This window comes from Ammospiza caudacuta, chromosome 26, assembly GCF_027887145.1.
Source record: "Ammospiza caudacuta isolate bAmmCau1 chromosome 26, bAmmCau1.pri, whole genome shotgun sequence".
Classification (NCBI taxonomy): Eukaryota; Metazoa; Chordata; class Aves; order Passeriformes; family Passerellidae; genus Ammospiza; species Ammospiza caudacuta.
In genome coordinates, this window is record NC_080618.1 from 6,881,779 (window position 1) to 6,901,133 (window position 19,355).

A 19,355-nucleotide genomic window follows, 5' to 3' on the forward strand; every position below is an offset into this window, starting at 1 on the left:
GCACGGGCGGACGCGGCCGCGCGGTGACGTCACGCGCAGAGGGCACGCCCCCTCTAGGGTGACGTCACCAAGGGCACGCCCCCTCGGGGAACGGCGGCCGGTTGGGCACGCCCCCTCTAGGGTGACGTCACCTAGGACACGCCCCCTCGGGGAACGGCGGCCGGTTGGACACGCCCCCTCTAGGGTGACGTCACTCCGGGCGCGCTCTAGATGGTTCAATGAGGTCACTCCCGGTGTGACGTCATACGTGGAACACCACCCAGAGGAGGGGAAGGACGCTCTGGCCACGCCCTGAGCGGTTACGTCACACACGGGACAGGACCCAGCAGGGGGAGGGACGCTCTGGCCGCGCCCCAGAGGTAAAAGACCACGCCCTCGGCAATGACGTCACGCAGAGACACGGCCCCGCCTCACGGGGTGTAGCGAAACTCTTAAAGAGACATGCCCCTGCTGTGACGTCACACACAGGACCACGCCCCCGGTCACTCCTGTGGCCGCGCCCTCTCGGTGACACCTTTGATGTGACGTCACACCCCGCAAGAGGGAGAAGCGACTCTGGGGGCACCCGCGCGGTGACGTCACCTGGCGAGCCACGCCCACGCTGAGGGAGTCACGCTCCTGGGGGCACAAGGACACGCCCCGTGTGACGTCACTCGCCCCGGGGGGGCACCAGGACCTCGGGGGTGGCACTAGGACCCGGGAGAAGGGAGGTCACTCAGCTCCATGTGGGCTGCCATCACCCGGCGCCGGAACTACATTACCCATCACCCCCTCGCACATCCAGCTGACTGACAGGTCATTTACCCAATCATCTTTGGTGTTTCCCCTAGTAGGCGGGGACAGAGGTGCGTGCCAGCCAATGGGCTCGCGGGGCGGGCCGCGGCGCGGCGGGGGAAGATGGCGGCGGCGGGCCGGTGGCGGGCCGGGCTGGTCCTGCTGGCCGTGCTGCTGGGGCTCGGCGGGACGGCGGCCGAGCAGACCGAGGAGCACCTCAAACGCGAGCACTCGCTGTCCAAGCCGTACCAGGGTGAGCGGGGAGGGCGGGCGGCGCCGGCGGACGGCGGCGGGTACCCGGTGCCGATGGCCGGTACCGACGGTTTGTGTGGGCCGCAGGTGTGGGCTCGGCCAGCTCGGGGCTCTGGGACCTGCTGGGCAACGCCATGGTCATGACCCAGTTCATCCGCCTCACCCCCGACGTGCAGAGCAAGCAGGGAGCCGTGTGGAACCGGGTGGTGAGCGGGGGCACCGGGACCGGGGCGGGAGAGGAGGGACCGGGATGGGATCTGTGGGATCGATGGGATGGGATGGGATCGATGGGGTGGGATGTGATGGGATCTGTGGGATCGATGGGGTGGGATGTGATGGGATCTGTGGGATGGGATGGGGGATCCATAGGGTGGGATGGGATGGGGGATCCATAGGGTGGGATGGGATGGGATGGGGTCCATGGGATGGGGGAGAGGGTCAGGATTGGGATTGGGATCAAAACTGGGACTGGGGCAGCGTTAGGAGAGGGAGAAGATCAGGATCAGAATTGGGATTGGGATCGGGACAGGAGAGGCTCAGGATCGGGATCAGGATTGGGACTGGGGCAGGGTTAGCAAAGGGAGAGGATCAGGAGAGGGATTCCCAGAGAATAGGATTCCCAGAGTGGGAATTGGGTTCCCAAAGCAGGAATCAGATTTTTCCTTGGAATTATGTATCCCAAAAACTTCCAGGGCTCCCTCAGAGCACGGAATTAATTGGCAGCTAATTAATAACTGCAATTAGCAGCTGCTCCTGAGCTTTTCCTGCTGCTTTCCCAGATTTTGTGGGAGTCGCTCCCTCGGTGTTCAACCCTTGGGTGACAACCAATTTCCTGGGATTAACGATGTTTTTTTGGGATTAACAATGGTTCCTTTGGGATTAATCATCGAGGATTCAGTGAAGGGAGCCCTGGGGAAGGTGGGTGTGGATTTAGGGAATGAGGAATTCCCAAATTTCCCCCTTTTTCCCCCTCCCTGCCAGCCCTGCTACCTGCGGGACTGGGAGATGCAGGTGCACTTCAAGATCCACGGGCAGGGCAAGAAGAACCTCAACGGAGATGGATTCGCCATCTGGTACACCAAGGACAGGATGCAGCCGGGTCAGCACCGTCCCTGCCTGGGGACAGGGGCTTGGGGACACCTGGGACACCTTGGAGAGGGCTTGGGGACACCTGGGACACCTTGGAGAGGGCTTGGGGACACCTTGAATAGGGCTTGGACAGGTCTTGGGGACACCTGGGACACCTTGGACAGGGTTTGGAGCAACCTGGACTTGGGGGAGAGCTTGGGCAGGGCGTTGGGGACACCTTGGAGAGGGTTAGGGGACACCTTGGACATCTTGGATAGGGCTTTGAGAACACCTGGGACACCTTGGAGAAGGTCTAGGGACACGTGGGACACCTTTCAGAGGCTTTGGGGACACCTTGGACAGGACTTAGAGCAACCTGGAATTGGGGAGACACCTTGGTCAGGTCTTGGGGACACCTTGGATGCCTTGGAACAGGGTCTGGGGACACCTGGGACACCTTGGAGAGGGTTTGGGGCAACCTGGACTTGGGGGACACCTTGGACAGGTCTTTGGGGACACCTGGGACCCCTTGGATAGGGCTTGGGGACACCTTGGATGCTTTGGAATAGGGTTTGGGGACACCTTGGAGAGGGTTTGGAGCAACCTGGACTCATGGAAAACATCCACGGGATGGGACTGGGTGGTCCTTGGTCCTTGAGGACTTTCCCAGACCAGTGACCAACTTCTTCCCTGAGCTTCCCAACGTTTCTTTTCCCCTTCCAGGACCCGTTTTTGGGAGCAAGGACAACTTCCTGGGGCTGGGAGTGTTCGTGGACACGTATCCCAACGAGGAGAAGCAGCAGGAGGTGAGAGCCACCAGTGTCACACGCAGCTCTTCATCCTCTGAGCTCCTTCCTCCTCCTCCTCCTCCTCCTCCTCCTCCTCTTCCCATTCCTTTTCCATTTTTTTTTTTTGTTTTGGTCAGGGAAATTGGGAGAGGATTTTCGAGCTGAGCTCCAAAAAAATAAAAAAGATATTTCCAAAAAGGTCCAAAAGAGCTCCAAAAAAGGTCCAAAAGAGCTCTAAAAAATCAAAAAGAGCTCCAAAAAATTAAGAAGAGATCTAAAAGATCAAAAAGAGATTAAAAGGTCATAAAGATCTCCAAAAAGATCAAAAAGAGCCCCAGAAGGACAAAAAAAGCTCCAAAAAAATCAAAAAGACCTCCAAAAGGACAAAAAGATCTCTAGAAGGTCATAAAGAGCTCCAAAAAAATCAAAGAGTTCCATAAGATCAAAAAGAGCTCCAGAAACACCAAAAGAGCTCCAAAAAGTCCAAAAGAGTTCCAAAAGGAGCCTCCACAAGGACAAAAAGACCTCTAGAAGGTCACAAAGATCTCCAGAAAGGACAAAAGGAGCTCCAGAAAGGAGGAGAAGCGAATTTTCCGTGGTTTTGGGCCCTGCTGGACTCTGTGACTGTGTTGCTCTCTCTTGCTTTGTGCTAATCCTGGAGGGCAGGCTCAGAAGAGGAGGTACAGCCCTGGAAACCAGGTACTGCCTCCTGCTGTCCCACCTGGAGCTCCTGGAAGCCCTGGGGGAGCCGGGAGAGGCTGCATGGACATGGGGGCTCGGTGCTGGATTGGTGGGAGACGATCCTGAGGGATGGACCTTGGGTCATCCCGGTGGTTTCTGAGGAGATTTCTGGGGTCTGGGATCCACAGGGATGGACTTTGGGGTCATCTTGGTGGTTTCTGAGATTTTTGGGGTTTGGGATCATTCCAGTGTTGGTTGGAGGACTTTGGGATCATTCCCATGTTGTGTTGAGCAGATCTCTGTGGGGTGGAGGACTTTGGGATCATTTCCATGTTAGTTGGAGAACTTTGGGGTCATTCCAGTTTTGTGTTGAGATCTCTGTGGGTGAAGGACTTTGGGATCATTCCCACATTGGCTGTAGGACTTTGGGATCACGGTTGGAGAACTTTGGGATCACTCTGGTCTTGCGCTGAGCTGATTCCTGTGGGGTGAAGGACTTTGGGATCGTTCCAGTGTAGGTTGGAGAACTTGGGGATCATTCCCATGTTGTGTTGAGCAGATCTTAGTGGGCTGGAGGACCTTGGGATCATTCTCACATTGCTTGAAGGACTTTGGGGTCATGGTTGGAGAACTTTGGGATCACTCTGCTCTTCCACTGAGCTGACTTCTGTTAGGTGAAGAACTTTGGGATCATTCCAGTGTTGGTAGGAGAACTTTGGGATCATGGAAGGACTTTAGGGTCACGGTTGGAGAACTTTGTGATCACTCTGCTCTTCCACTGACATGACTTCTGTGGGATGAGAACTTTGAGATTGTTCCCATGTTGTGTTGAGCACATCTCTGTGGGGTGGAGAACTTTGGGATCATTTCCATGTTAGCTGGAGAACTTTGGGATCGTTCCAGTGTTGTGTTGAGCAGATCTCTGGGGTGAAGGACTTTGGGCTCGCTGTTGGAGAACTTTGGGATCACTCTGGTCTTGCACTGAGCTGGCACCTGTTGGGTGAAGGACTTTGGGGTCATTCCAGTGTAGGCTGGAGAATTTTGGGATCATTCCAGTGTTGGTTGAAGGAGTTTGGCATCATGGAAGGACTTTGGGGTTGTGGTTGGAGAACTTTGGGATCGCTCTGCTCTTCCACTGAGCTGACTCCTGTGGGGTGAAGAACTTTGGGATCATTCCAGTGTCAGTTGAAAGACTTCGGGGTCATTCCCACATTGGTTGTAGAACTTTGGGATCGCGGTTGTAGAACTTTGGGATCACTCTGCTCTTCCACCAAACAGCTCCATCCCCACCCCACATCCCTCCCCGCGATCCCAAACCTCCTGCAGGATCCCAATCCCGTTTTTTCCCCCCGGGCAGCGCGTGTTCCCCTACATCTCGGCCATGGTGAACAACGGCTCGCTGACCTACGACCACGACCGCGACGGGCGCCCCACCGAGCTGGGCGGCTGCACCGCCATGGTGCGCAACCTGCACCACGACACCTTCCTGGTCATCCGCTACGTCAAGAGGAGACTCACGGTCAGTGTCAGGGGTCTTCAGGTGGATTTGGGGGCTCCAGGAGGGATCTGGGTGGGTTTGGATGTTCCAGGTGGGATCTGGGTGAGTTTGGGGGCTCCAGGAGGGATCTGGGTGGGTTTGGAGGTTCCTGGTGGGATTCCAAGGTGCTGCACCGCCGTAGTGTGCAGCCTGCGCCACGACACCTTCCTACGTCAAGAGGAGGCTCATGGTCAGTGTGGGGGCTCCAGGTGGGGTTCCCCAGTGGATTTGGGGGTTCCAGGTGGGATCTGGGTGGGTTTGGAGGTTCCAGATGGGGTTCCCGAGTGGATTTGGGGTTCCACCGCCATGGTGCGCAACCTGCACCACGACACCTTCCTGGTCATCCGCTACATCAAGAGGAGACTCACGGTCAGTGTGAGGGGTCTTCAGGTGGATTTGGGGGTTCCAGGTGGGGTTCCCAAGTGGATTTGGGATTCTAGAGTAGATTTGGAGGCTCCCAGTGGGATTTGACGGTTCCAGGTGGGATTCCCTAGAGGATTTGGGACTCCCAAGTGGATTTGGAGGCTCTAGGTGGGATTCCAAAGAGGATTTGGGATTCCCAAGTGGATTTGGGATTCCCTAGAGGATTTGGGGCTCCAGGTGGGATCTGAGTAGGTTTGGAGGTTCCAGGTAGGATTCCCAAGTGGATTTGAGGGTTCCAGATGGGATTTACCAGTTGTATTTGGGATTCCTGAGTGGATTTGGAGATTTCAGGTGGGATTCCAGAGTGGATCTGGAGGCTCCAGGTTGGATTCCTAAGTAGATTTGGTGGTTCCAGGTGGGATTCCCAAGTAGATTTGGAGGCTCCGGATCCGATTTGAGGATTCTAGGTGGGATTCCCAAGTGGATTTGGGATTCCTGAGTGGATTTGGGGTCTCCAGGTGGGATCTGAGTAGGTTTGGAGCTTCCAGGTAGGATTCCTGAGTGGATTTGAGATTCCCAAGTGGATTTGGAGGCTCCAGGTGGGATTCCTGAGTGGGTTTAGGATTCTCCAGTAGATTTGGAGGCTCCAGGTGGGATTCCTGAGTGGATTTGAGATTCCCAAGTGGATTTGAGGGTTCCAGGAGGGATTCCCAGGTGGATGTGGGAGAGGCTCAGGTGGTTCCCTGGCAGGTGCTGATCGACATCGACGGCAAGCACGAGTGGCGGGACTGCATCGACGTGCCCGGCGTGCGCCTGCCCCGGGGCTACTACTTTGGGACATCCTCGGTCACTGGGGACCTCTCAGGTACGGCCAGGGGGGCTCCCAAGGGGATTTGGGGGGTCCAGGTGGGGTTCACAAGGGGATTTGAGGGTTTTTTTTGCAGACAACCACGACATCATCTCGCTGAAGCTGTACCAGCTGACGGTGGAGCGGACGCCAGAGGAGGAGAAACGGGATCGGGAGGTTTTCCTGCCCGTGGTGGACAACCTGAGGCTGCCGGGAAGTGAGTGGGGTTTGGGGAATGTCCCATCCCAAAATCCAAAATCCCATCCCAAAATCCAAAATCCCATCCTCCCAAACTCCCGTGTGGGAATTTGGATCCCATCCCAAACTCCATATTTGGATCCCAGCCCAAAATCCCACACTCCTATCCCAAAATCCCAAACTCCCAGCCCAAAATGCCAGTCCCATCCCAAAATGCCATCCAAAACTCTCAAACTCCCAAAACCCCAAACCCCTGTGTCCCATAGTGGAGGCACCACTGGAGCCCATGAGTGGCCTGGCCCTGTTCCTCATCTCCAAATCCCAAACTCCCCAAATCCCAAACTCCTGTCCCAAAACCCTAAACTTGCACACTCTCATCCCGAAATCCCAAAATTCTAAACTCCCATCCTAAACTCCCAAACCCCAAAATCCCAAATCCCTGTGTCCCGCAGTGGAGGCGCCCCTGGAGCCCATGAGTGGCCTGGCCTTGTTCCTTATCCCCAAATCCCAAACCCCAAATCCCATCCCAGATCCCATCCCAAACCCCAAATCCCATCCCGAATCCCATCCCAAACCCCAAATCCCATCCTGAATCCCATCCCAAACCCCAAACCCCATCACAAACCCCAAATCCCATCCCAAACCCCTGTGTCCCGCAGTGGAGGCGCCCCTGGAGCCCATGAGTGGCCTGGCCCTGTTCCTCATCGTCTTCTTCTCGCTGGTGGCCCTCGTCTTCGCCATCGTCATCGGCATCATCCTCTACAACAAGTGGCAGGAGCAGAGCCGCAAGCACTTCTACTGACCCCAAACCCCTGGGGGGGCCACATCCCCATTGCCAGCTGTGCCAGGGTGCCAGGGACCCCAAATCCCTGGCACGGGGACAGTGCCAACCTGGCTGAGGTGTGCAGAGACTTCCCAGAGCTTCTCCTGTTGCTGTGGCCACCAGGAATCCACCAGATGAGCTCCCTCCTGGGCTAGTGGTGGCCACATCCTCATTGCCACCAGTGCCAGGGTGCCAGGGACCCCAAATCCCTGGCACAGGGACAATGCCAGCCTGACTGAGGGGTACAGAGACTTCCCAGAGCTTCTCCTGTTGCTGTGGCCACCAGAACCCCTCCAGAGGAGCCCCACCCTGGGAAGAACTGGTCAAACCCACCTAGCCACCAGTGCCAGGGCATCAAGGACCCCCCAAATCCTTGGCATGGGCACGGTGCCAACCCAACTGAGGGGTGCAGAGACTTCCCAGTGCTTCTCCATTGTTGTGGCCACCAGAGACCTCCCAGTTGTCACCATCCGGCTGTGGCCACCAGAGCCACACCCAGGCTAGTGGTGCCACATCCCCATTGCCAGCTGTGCCAGGGACCCCCAAATCCCTGGCATGGGGACAGTGCCAACCCAGCTGAGGGGTGCAGAGACTTCCCATTGCCACCATCCAGCTGTGGCCACCAGAATGAGCCCCCAGGACCAGGACGAGCCCCTCTGGGTTCTGCTGCTGCTGCTTTTCCCAGCTGGATGAACTGGAAGCGCCCCCTCCTCAATTTTGGGGGATCCCCACCCCGTTTCCCAGCATGTGGCCACCCCTGCATGTCGTGTCCTGGGGCCGCTCCTACCTCAGGCACTGCCACCCACAGCGGGTGCCCGTGGGCACTCGGGGGTTGGCATCGCCCTCCTGGCCAGGATCCACCAGGATGCCAACCCTGAACCTCTCCAGGATGTGCCCACCCAGGTCAGGTGGCCCCAGGGGGGTTTTGGTGGTCCCAGGGTGGGTTTTGGATGGGTTTTGGTGGCCCCTGGGCGAGGAAAGGACTGGGGGCATTGTCCTTGCTGGCATTGGAGAGCTGGGAGCTGTTTCCAAGGAGAGTTTTCCTGGAGTTTTGTGTCTTTTTGTCATTCCTGGGCCCATGAGGAGGGGTCTCTGGGGGTCCCAGCCCCATTTCTGGGGTGCTCAGGTTTATGGGGAGGGGTCTCTGGGGGTCCCAGCCCCATTTCTGGGGTGCTCAGGTTTATGGGGAGGGGTCTCTGGGGATCCCAGCCCCACTTTTGGGGGGATTTGTGATTTGTGTGGGTGACAAGTGACACGTGGGGACAGCAGAGATCAGCCACACCATTTGTGACATTTTTGCCTATTTTATTTTATTTTGTCCCTTACCTTGGGCACACACCGGGGGATTCCCCCGCCGGTGTCCGTCTGTCTCTCCCTCCTTCCGGGCCAGTCGCGGGGCGAGGGTGGTCCCGGGGCTCCGGTACCGGGCTGGGGGGACTCCAGGGCGATCCCGGGGCTCCGATACCGGGCTGAGGGGGACACCGGGGCTCCGGTACCGGGCTGGGGGGACTCCAGGACATTCCCGGGGCTCCGGTACCGGGCTGAGGGTGACTCCGGGCCGACCGCCGCTCCCATCGCTGGAACCGCACTAACCGGGGCACCTCTGGGGTCATCCCAGCCTCTCATCACCCACACCGTGCCCACTGCCGGACTGCGGAGGTGACACTAATTATACCAAATAACCAATCTCACGGTTCTTATGTTGATTTTCACCCCCTTTGGAGCTGCCGCGGTCGCTCTCGGTCCGGCATCGCAGCCCGGCCTCAGCGCCTCTCCCGCCAGTCAACGTGAGAACCTCCATCAATCATTTTTGGGGCTGAATCCCATTGGTTATTGCCGGGTGGGGCGGGGCTTACCGCTATATAAGGCACAGGAAGCACGCTCTCCTCAATGCTGTTCCTGCCGCCTGTCAGTCCAAGCCACGCCATGGCCGCCGCGCTCCAGCCCCTCCGCGCCCTCAGCCGCGCCGCGATGGAGCCCCGCGCCCGCCGCCTGCACCTCAGCGCCGCTCGGTACGGCCGGGACACCGGGGGATCTGCGGGGATGCTTGGGAGGGAGGTGGGAGCAGCGCCCGCCGCGCTCCGCCGAGGCCGGGTACACTGAAGGCTGTGAGAGGGGGAAGCCCAGCCTGGCCCGGCCCGGCCCGGTTCGATTCGGTTCGGGCGGTCCCCGGGCTGGGGTCGCGGCTCGTTTGGCCCCGGCGGTTCCGGGGGCGGCGGGCGGGCCCCCAGCGGCTGCGGCGGGAGCTGCAGGCTGATGAAATCCCGCGGCCGCCTTGCGTGGGAGTGCGGGGCTGCCCCGGCACGGGGGGTGAGACCGCCTCAGAGCGGGGCTGGCCTCGGGTGAGGGGGACAGAGATCGCCTCAGAGCGGGGCTCGCCTCGGGTAAGGGGAGATGGAAATACTCCTGAGCAATCCCTGGGGTGAGGGGGATGGATAGAGACACCTCTATCATCCCCCAGAATAAGAGGGACCGCCTCACAGCGGGGCTGCCCCGGCGTGAGGGGAACGGAGACACCCCGGGCTGAGGGGGACAGAGATCACCTCACACCGGGGCTCCTCCGAGGCCATGGGGACAGAGATCCCCCGATCATCCCCCAGAATGAGGGGCACAGAGACCCCCTGAGTGATAAAGAAGGAGATCACCACTCCCTCTTTTTAATTATTTCTTCGCATGAGGGGGATAGAGAGCTCAGAACATTCTGTGAGGTGACAGGGACAGAGACCACCCTGAGCACTCACTGGTGTGACAGGGACAGAGACCCCCGAACATCCCACCCTGCTCCAGACAACGTTTGCACAACATCCTCAGGCTTGCACAGAGCAGGATTTTGGGATGTAATCAATGATCCTGGTGGGTCCCTTCCAGCTCGGGTTCTGCCCCATTTGGCCCCAGCGTTGATGCTGGAACCGAGCCTAAAACGTGACCGAGCACAAAGGTGCTAAAGGCGCTGATAAAGCACAAGGGAGGGAGCTTTTTTTCCCCTGGTTTTCTGCCCCATCCTGCCTGGGACTGGCAGCAGGGCTGTGCTGACCCTTTCCCATTTTTCCCTTGGTTTCCTGCCCCATCCTGCCCGGTGCCCGGGGCTGTTCTGACCCTGTTCCCCGTGGTTTCCTGCCCGGTTCCCGGGGCTGTTCTGACCCTGTTCCCCGTGGTTTCCTGCCCGGTTCCCGGGGCTGTGCTGACCCTGTTCCCGTGCAGCGGGGACGCCGTGGTGATCTCGGGCAGGAAGCTGGCGCGGCAGATCCGGCAGGAGGCGCGGCACGAGGTGCAGCAGTGGGTGGCTGCCGGCAACAGGAGGCCGCACCTGAGCGTGGTGCTGGTGGGCGAGAACCCGGCCAGCCACTCCTACGTGCTCAACAAAACCAAAGCGGCGGCTGATGTGGGTGAGTGGGAGCTTTCCTGCCCTAAAAACGCACTTTGGTTGGGAATACTCGATGCTGGGAGCTTTTTTTTGGGATGCTCCCACCTGTTGGTTTCTTGGCTTCATCCAGAATTTATGCTCTGGGGTGTGGTTGAATGTGATCAATTGGATCCTTCAGGGCGGGATTGGGGTTTTTCAGCCTTCCTAAAACCATAAAAAGCACAAGAGGGCATTTTTGGCCTCCTTTTCCCATCTATCTGGGACACAGCCCCTGTTCAGCAGCTCTCTGGCTCCATCCTGCAGTCCAAGGTCCTGCTCGGGGTCAGGGCAATAAATGGTGTCATTTAACTTGGGTCTGAGCAGCTGAAGCTGCTTTTGGAGCTGGGATTTTGAGGCAAACTTCCCTTTTTTACTGTGCCCATGTGGTTTTATTTTCATGGCAGCAGCCCTTGCTTGGGTTTCTCCCTGCCCTGGCAGGGTCCCAAACCCCCTTTCCCAGGCCACCAGCCCCATAAAATCATCCCAAACAACAAATCCCAAGGTTTGTGAAGGTCTCTCCAGCCTGGGAGCTGCACAAGCCCTTCCATGCTCTGCGTGCACCTCCCACATTTAACCAGGCAACAAAACAGGGTGGAAAATGCACAAAATGTGGGAAATTCACTCTTTTGTGACTCTGTGTATTTGGTGATTGCAGGGATCAGCAGCGAGACCATCCTCAGGCCAGCCTCCATCAGCGAGGAGGAGCTGCTGGAGCTGATTGCCAAACTCAACAGTGACACGGCCGTGGACGGGCTCCTGGTGCAGCTCCCCCTGCCTGGTGAGCAGCTCAGCTCCCCTCCTGCATTGCCAGAAAGCTGCCAAGGCTGGGGCAGCACTGCCCTGATCTCCCCTCAGCAGCTCTGCAGGGCTCACTGTCGGTATCAGCTTCCCCAGCGGGGCGTGGGCGGCCTTGGGCTGCTGATAAATCCCCTCAGGGTGGGCAGGGCTGGCACTGCAGAGTGTTCGGTGCCCGTGCTGGGAGCTGCCAGCTGCACTGGCAGGGATGGGGACAGGCACGTCCCGCACGCTGGAGGGGCTGAGCTCAGGGTCAGAATTGCAGCTCGGGGTCACAGCTCCAGTTTGGGGGTATAATTCCAGCTTGGGGCTGGGGATTGAAATTCCAGCTCAAGATGTATGGTCATAGCTCCAGTTTGGAGTTGCAGTTCCAGTTTGGGGCTCAGGGTTGAAATTCCAGCTCAGGGTTTGGGGTGACAATTCCAGCTCAAGGTCACAGCTCCAGTTTGGGGCTGCAATTCCAAGTTCAAGGTTTAAGGTTACAGCTCTAGTTTGGGGTGGCAATTCCATTTCAAGGCTCAGGATCAGAGTTCAGGGCTTGGGATCATAATTCCAGCTCAGGGTTGCAATTCCAACTCAGGACCTGGAATCAGAGCTCCAGTTTGGGGTGCCAATTCCAGCTCAGGGTCACAATTTCAGTTTGGGGTAACAATTGCAGCTCAAGGCTTGGGGTCAGAGCTCTAGCTTGGGGTCACAATTCCAGCTCAGGGTCACAATTTCAGTTTGGGGTCACAATTCCAGCTCAAGGCTCAGGGTCAGAGCTCCAGTTTAGGGTTGCAATTCCAGCTTGGAGCTGGGGGTTGAAATTCCAGCCTAGGGTTCAAGGTCACAGCTCCAGTTTGGGGTCACAATTCTAGCTCAAGGCTTGGGGTCAGACCTCCAGTTTGGGGTCACAATTTCAGCTGAAGGCTAAGGGTCCTAATTTCAATTTGGGGTCACAATTCCAGCTCAGGGTCACAATTTCACTTTGGGGGCACAATTCCAGCTCAAGGCTCAGGGTCACAATTCCAGTTTGGGGTCACAATTCCAGTTTGGGGGCACAATTCCGGCTCAAGGCTTGGGGTTGCAATTCTAGTTTGGGGTCACAATTGCAGCTCAAGGCTCATGGTCAGAGCTCCAGCTCAGGGTCACAGTTTGAGTTTGGGGTCACAATTCCAGCTCGGGGTCACAATTCCAGCTCAAGGCTTGGGGTTACAATTCTAGTTTGGGGTCACAATTGCAGCTCAAGGTTTGGGGTCAGAATTCCAGTTTGTGTTGAAATTCCAGTTTGGGGTCACAGTTCCAGCTCAAGGTTTGGGGTCAGGGCTCCATGCCAGGGCTCGGGCTCACACCTGGCAGCACATCTGGCAGCACATCTGGCAGCCCAGCCCAGCTGTGTCCCTGCCCTGTGCAGAGCACATCGACGAGCGCCGCGTGTGCAACGCCGTGAGCCCGCACAAGGACGTGGACGGGTTCCACGTGCTCAACGTGGGCAGGATGTGCCTGGACCAGGACTCCATGCTGCCTGCCACGCCCAGGGGGGTCTGGGAGATCATCCAGAGGACAGGTGGGGCATGGGGACATGGGGGTTCCTGCTGGGATTCCTGCTGAGTGGGATTTGGGGACATGGGGATTGGGAATTCCTGCTGGGGTGGGAGCTGCTGATCTGGGGATTTGGGAATTCCTGCTGGGTGGGACATGGGGATTGGGGGTTTGGGAATTCCTGCTGGGTAGGACATGGGGATTGGGAATTCCTGCTGGGTGGGACATGGGGACATGGGGATTGGGAATTCCTGCTGGGTGGGACATGGGGATTGGGAATTCCTGCTGGGGTGGGAGCTGCTGATCTGGGGATTTGGGAATTCCTGCTGGGTGGGACATGGGGATTGGGGGTTTGGGAATTCCTGCTGGGTAGGACATGGGGATTGGGAATTCCTGCTGGGTGGGACATGGGGACATGGGGATTGGGAATTCCTGCTGGGTGGGACATGGGGATTGGGAATTCCTGCTGGGGTGGGAGCTGCTGATCTGGGGATTTGGGAATTCCTGCTGGGTGGGACATGGGGATTTGGGGATTTGGGAATTCCAGCTGGGTGGGACATGGGGGTTCCTGCTGGGTGGGACATAGGGACATGGGGATTGGGGAATTCCTGCTGGGTGGGACATGGGAATTCCTGCTGGGGTGGGACATGGGCATCTAGGGATTTGGGAATTCCTGCTGGGTGGGAGCTGCTGCTGCAGCTTTTGGGGATTTCTGGGAATTCCAGCTGGGGTGGGAGCTGCAGCTTTTGGGGATTTGGGAATTCCAGCTGGGTGGGAACTGCTGCTGGTGCAGGTTTTGGGGATTCTGGGAATTCCAGCTCAGGACACCAGGGACAGTGTGGCCAGGGAGGGATTGTTCTGTACTGGGAGGGACATCAGGGATAGAGAGGGATTGTCCTGTCCTGAGGACATCAAGGACAGGGAGAGATTGTTCTGTCCTGGGAACATCAAGGACAGGGAGGGATTGTCCTGCTCTGCTCTGGCCTAAGGGGGCCTGAGCTCAAAACTTACCCAGTTTTGGGGTGCTGTGCAGGGCTCCCAAGGGTGATTTTGGGGTGCTGTGCAGGGCTCTCAGGGTGGATTTTGGGGTGCTGTGCAGGGATGCCCAGGCTGGATTTTGGGGTGCTGTGCCGGGCCCCAGCTGGGCTCAGCCGTGCCCCCCAGCCCAGGGCAGCGTGCCAGGCTGTGCTCTGTGCCCTGCAGGGATCCCCACGCTGGGCAGGAACGTGGTGGTGGCGGGCAGGTCCAAGAACGTGGGCATGCCCATCGCCATGCTGCTGCACACCGACGGCAGCCACGAGCGCCCCGGAGGTAGGGCTGGGAAACACTCGGGGGAAACACCTCACAAAGCTGCCCTGGAGCCTCCCAGAGCTCTCCCTGCTGAAATAATCCCCAGTGTGGCCTTGGAATGCCAGAATTGTGCAGGGAAATGGTCTGGAAAGGTGTCCGAGGTGGTGAAACGCAGCCATGGGCACCACAGCCCCAGTGCCACCTCCACGTGTGTGCTGAACAATTCCAGGGGTGGTGACTCCTCCCTTTCCCTGAGTGGCCTCATCCAATATTTTACAACCTCTCCATGATGGATTTTTTCCTGATAACCAGCCCTAACCCCCTCCTGGCACAGCCTGAGCCTGTTCTATCCCATGCTGTCCCTTGAGGCTGTTTTATCCCATCCTGTCCCTATTTCACAACCTCTCCATGATGGATTTTTTCCCAATATCCAGCCCTAAACTTCTCCTCCACAGTTTGAGACTGTTTTGTTTCCTGACCCTGCCCTGGCTGCCCCCTCCTGTCCCCATGGAGTTGTGGAGAGCCAGAAGGTCCCTCCTGACCCTCCTTCAGCATCTCCATCTTCTGTTCCACCCCAAATCCCTTCCTGTCCCTCGAGGCTGATTTTGGGGTTCACCAGCAGGCCCTGATGTTCCTGAGGAACACCTTGGAGGAGAAGAGCCCTGGCTGGGTTTGGGTGCTGGGTGGGAATTCCTGACCTGTGGGAATGTCAGTGACCAAATTATTCTTTGTCTGCTTAAAAAGGCAAAAAAAGCCCAGAAGTTTCTCTCCTAAACTTAATACAAAGACCTTTAGGACTTCACTTCAAACCTGGGGCTGCCAGTTGGGCAGAGGCCAAGAGGTCTGGCCTGGGTAATTCACTAGAAAAGGAACAGAACAAAGGAAATCGTCCCTTTTTTGGGGTATAACAAAGGAAATAATCCCTTTTTTGGGGTATAACAAAGGAAATAATCCCTTTTTTGGGTATAACAAAGGAAATAATCCCTTTTTTGGGGTATAACAAAGGAAATAATCCCTCTTTTGGGTATAACAAAGGAAATAATCCCTTTTTTGGGTATAACAAAGGCAATCCTCCCTTTTGTGGGGTGTTTTAGCAGGAGCAAAAACCTTGCCCTTAGCTCAGTTTTTCTCTGTAAGAAAGAGAAAATTTTTTGTTTTTTATGAAAACTTTCCTGTTTCCAGCCCCACCTCAGAAGCCATGGTGCTGATCTGCTGCCATGCAGGGTGCTGGGCTGTCTCAGAGCTGGCCCAGGTCACCCCGGTGTCCCTTGTCCCCGCAGGTGACGCCACGGTGACGATCTCGCACCGCTACACGCCCAAGGAGCAGCTGAAGCAGCACACCATCCGTGCTGACATCGTGGTGGCTGCTGCAGGTCAGGCTGGGCTGGGGCTGCTGGGGACCCTGGCCGTGGAATGGGCTGGGGGGGTCCTGGGGTTGGGGCAAAAAGCAGCCTCAGGTTTTGGGGTTCTGCCCTTGGGGAGTCGTGGAGTGGCTTGGGGTGGGAGGGAACTCAGCAGGATTGTGGGTGCAGCTCCTGGCTCTGCACAGACACCCCAAAATCCCACCCTGGGACCCTGCACAGACACCCCAAAATCCACCCTGGGACCCCGCACAGACACCCCAAAATCCACCCTGGGCATCCCTGCAGAGTCACCCCAAAATCCTCCCCTGGGAACATTGGGATGAGGGGGATCAGGGGGTAGATTTGCATTTCTTAGGATGGTTTAGATTGGGAAAAACCCTTAAAATTCCTGAATCCAATAATTCTGGTGAGGCAGGAAATCCCAGATGGGTTGGAACATCCTGGGAGCATTGGGATGTAGGGGATCAGATTTGCATTTGTTCGGATGTTTTACATTGGAAAAAACCCTTAAAACTCCTGAATCCAATAATTCTGGTGAGGCAGGAAATCCCAGATGGGTTGGGACATTCTGGGAATGTTGGGATCAGGGGATGTGGAGCCCCCCTGAGGGTGAGGTTGTTTTCCTGAGGTTGTGGCTGTGCTTCCCTGAGGTTGTGGCTGTGTTTTCCTGAAGGTCGGGTTGTGTTTTCCAGGCATCCCCAACCTGATCACGGCTGACATGATCAAGGAGGGCGCGGCCGTGATCGACGTTGGCATCACCCGCGTGCAGGACCCGCTCACGGCCCGGCCCCGCCTCGTGGGGGACGTGGACTTCGAAGGTGAGGAGGGCTCAGGATGGGCTCCTTGGGCTCAGGATCAGCTGTTTGGGGCACTGGGGAGGGGACAATCCTGGTTTGTGTCCCTGAGCTCAGGGATATCCCATGGGGACGCTCCAGAGGAGCCTCCTGAGCCTCAGCAGTTGGGTCTCTGCCTCTGCTCCAACCCCAGGCTTGGATTTGGCATTGCTGTGCTAAAAATCACCTTTAGGGCCTGGCTTTTTGGCACTTTTGGGCCTGGCTTTTTGGCACTTTTGGGCCTGGCTTTTTGGCACTTTTAGGCGTGGCTTTTTGGCACTTCTGGGCCTGGCTTTTTGGCACTTTTGGGCCTGGCTTTTTGGCACTTTTGGGCCTGGCTTTTTGGCACTTTTGGGCCTGGCTTTTTGGCACTTTTGGGCCTGGCTTTTTGGCACTTTTAGGCCTGGCTTTTTGGCACTTCTGGGCCTGGCTTTTTGCTTGTTTGGACCTTTGTGCTTCCAGGCCTGGCTTGGTGCTTTTAAGCCTGGCTCGGCGCTTTTCCCCACCTTGTCCTTCCCACCCAGGCCGGGCCTTGCCTCGCTGTCCAGCAGGATAAACCCACCCAGAGCCCGTTCCTAAAGCCTCAATCCCGACAGAACCTGCCTGGCTTTAGGCTGGGCAGCCTGGCCTGGCCCTTAAGCCCAGCTTTTCCCTCAGGGGTGAAGAAGAAGGCGAGTTACATCACACCCGTGCCCGGCGGCGTGGGGCCCATGACGGTGGCCATGCTGATGAAGAACACCATCATCGCTGCCAAGAAACTGCTGAAAACCTGTGAGCTGCAGGCTGTGCCTGCCTAAACACGCTGGGCTTAACCAGGGGCACCTCAGAGCTGGGTTTAACCAGGGATCCCTCTGAACACCATCATCGCTGCCAAGAAACTGCTGAAAACCTGTGAGCTGCAGGCTGTGCCTGCCTAAATAGGGCTGGGCTTAACCAGGGGTCCTTCAGAGCTGGGTTTAATGAGGGGTCCCTCAGAACCAGGCTTAACAAGGGGTCCCTCAGAACACCACCACTGCTGCCAAGAAACTGCTGAGACCCTGGGAGCTCCAGGCTCTGCCTGCCTAAACAGAGCTGGGCTTAATGAGGGGTGCTCCAAGCCAGGTTTAATGGGGCCCCTCAGAGCCAGGCCTAACCTCGCCATTCCAGCCTGCCAGGCCCACAGCAAATGCAATATTGCAGTATTTGTTATTTATTGTCCTGCACGTGGGGCTTTCCCCAGCCTGAGCTCACAGGGATTGGCTGAGCTGGGATTTTCCACACTCCTCCTGCTTTGGTTTTGGGCTGGGATTATCCAAACTCCAGTTTTGTATCCACACTCCAGTTTTGTGTTTGAGCTGGGATTACCTGCCCTGCTCCTGTTTGCATCCTGGCTCTCCCAGTTCCCCCTCAGGGCTGGATCTGTAGTTTAAGCTCTTCTCTAGAGGAATTACTTGAAAAAACAAATGAAAATTAAAGCCATACTTTAGTCCTGGGCCTGTGCAGGCCTGGGCTGGTGTAGCCTGTTCTAGAGTGCAGCTAGGCTGAGCTTTTCTTGCTCTCTGGATCAATGGTGAGTTCTCAAAGCCTGTTCTAGGCTGGGCTTTTCCTGCTTCTTGGATTAAAGGTGAATTTTTAAAGCCTGTTCTAGGCTGAGCTTTTCGTGCTCTCTGGATTAAAGGTGAATTTTTAAAGCCTGTTCTAGGCTGAGCTTTTCTTGCTCTCTGGATCAATGGTGAGTTCTCAAAGCCTGTTCTAGGCTGGGCTTTTCCTGCTCTCTGGATTAAAGGTGAATTTTTCAAACCCTTTTTTGTAACCAAAGACCAGCTGGGCGTGGGGGAGCTCCTGCACCGTGTGTAACGTGTGAGTAGCTCAGGCTGCCTCAATAAAGTGTGAGAAGACCAAAAATTTGCTTTTTGTGCCGTGGAATGATGAATATTTTTATAATAATTGGGTTTTCTAATAATTTATAATATTTAAATAATTTGATTCTTGCACTTCTGGAAAGGGGCAGGGCTTGGGTTTAAAGCTTGGTTTTTTAATGTCTATATATAATGATGTAGTTTAATATTTATATATAATAATATATATTTCTATTTCTATAATTATATAATATTAATTATCAATAAATAGGTATTATAATAGTTATACTAAATAGATAAATATATATTCTATTTCTATATAGTTATCTATAATTTATCTATATAGAATTATATTTATATTTAAATATAATATAGACTTTATATATAATTATGTAGATCTTATATATTTATATATAATTTTATATATTATGTTTATATATATAATTATATACTTAATATCTCTAATTATATATTCTATCTATTTTATATAATTCAATTTTACATTTTATATATAATTCTATATATTATATTTATATGATATCTTATATATAATTATATATAATTTTATATATACATTTTATATATAGATACATTATATATATATCCACATTTATATATATTTTTTTTTTTTTTAATATATATATATATTTTTTTTAATAGAATTATTTATCCTTTTTAGGGTTCCCAAAGGTTCGTGCCCCACCCCCGGGAGGGAATTTGGGGTTCCCAATGAAGCACAGGAGAGCTCAGGCTGTGGGAAGCTTTTATTGGGTTTTGTTGAGAGAAATCCAACCTGGTTCAGTGGGGCCGTGCTGGAGGCTGAGCCTGGGTACCAAAACCCCAAAAGGGACAAACTGAACCCAAAAGCGACAAACTGAGCCCAAAACCGAGCTCTGCCCCAGGGCACAGCTCCCAGAGCCCTGGGCAGCAGGGAGAGAATTAAACCAGGATTAAAACCTTGAACCTGTCCAGAGCCCTGG

The 19,355-nt window shown here is 55.6% G+C and overlaps 2 protein-coding genes across 3 annotated transcripts; both read left to right on the forward strand.

Moving 5' to 3' along the window:
* Window positions 1–897: 897 nt before the first annotated feature.
* On the forward strand, window positions 898–8,360 carry LMAN2L (lectin, mannose binding 2 like). Its single transcript, XM_058820185.1, has 8 exons — window positions 898–1,027; window positions 1,114–1,232; window positions 2,008–2,125; window positions 2,818–2,900; window positions 4,921–5,082; window positions 6,214–6,328; window positions 6,408–6,527; window positions 7,168–8,360. The coding sequence occupies exons 1-8, from the start codon at window positions 898–900 to the stop codon at window positions 7,308–7,310; spliced, it is 990 nt and encodes a 329-aa protein (XP_058676168.1). The 3' UTR covers window positions 7,311–8,360.
* An 881-nt stretch (window positions 8,361–9,241) lies between these two features.
* Window positions 9,242–18,409, forward strand: MTHFD2 (methylenetetrahydrofolate dehydrogenase (NADP+ dependent) 2, methenyltetrahydrofolate cyclohydrolase). Of its 2 annotated transcripts, XM_058820186.1 has the most exons (8): window positions 9,242–9,343; window positions 10,533–10,717; window positions 11,390–11,512; window positions 12,923–13,075; window positions 14,254–14,361; window positions 15,621–15,713; window positions 16,397–16,522; window positions 17,195–18,409. In XM_058820186.1, the coding sequence occupies exons 1-8, from the start codon at window positions 9,258–9,260 to the stop codon at window positions 17,332–17,334; spliced, it is 1,014 nt and encodes a 337-aa protein (XP_058676169.1). In that variant the 5' UTR covers window positions 9,242–9,257; the 3' UTR covers window positions 17,335–18,409. The 2 variants fall into 2 exon arrangements, with proteins under 2 accessions (XP_058676169.1, XP_058676170.1); XM_058820187.1 differs by lacking the exon at window positions 14,254–14,361.
* Window positions 18,410–19,355: the final 946 nt, after the last annotated feature.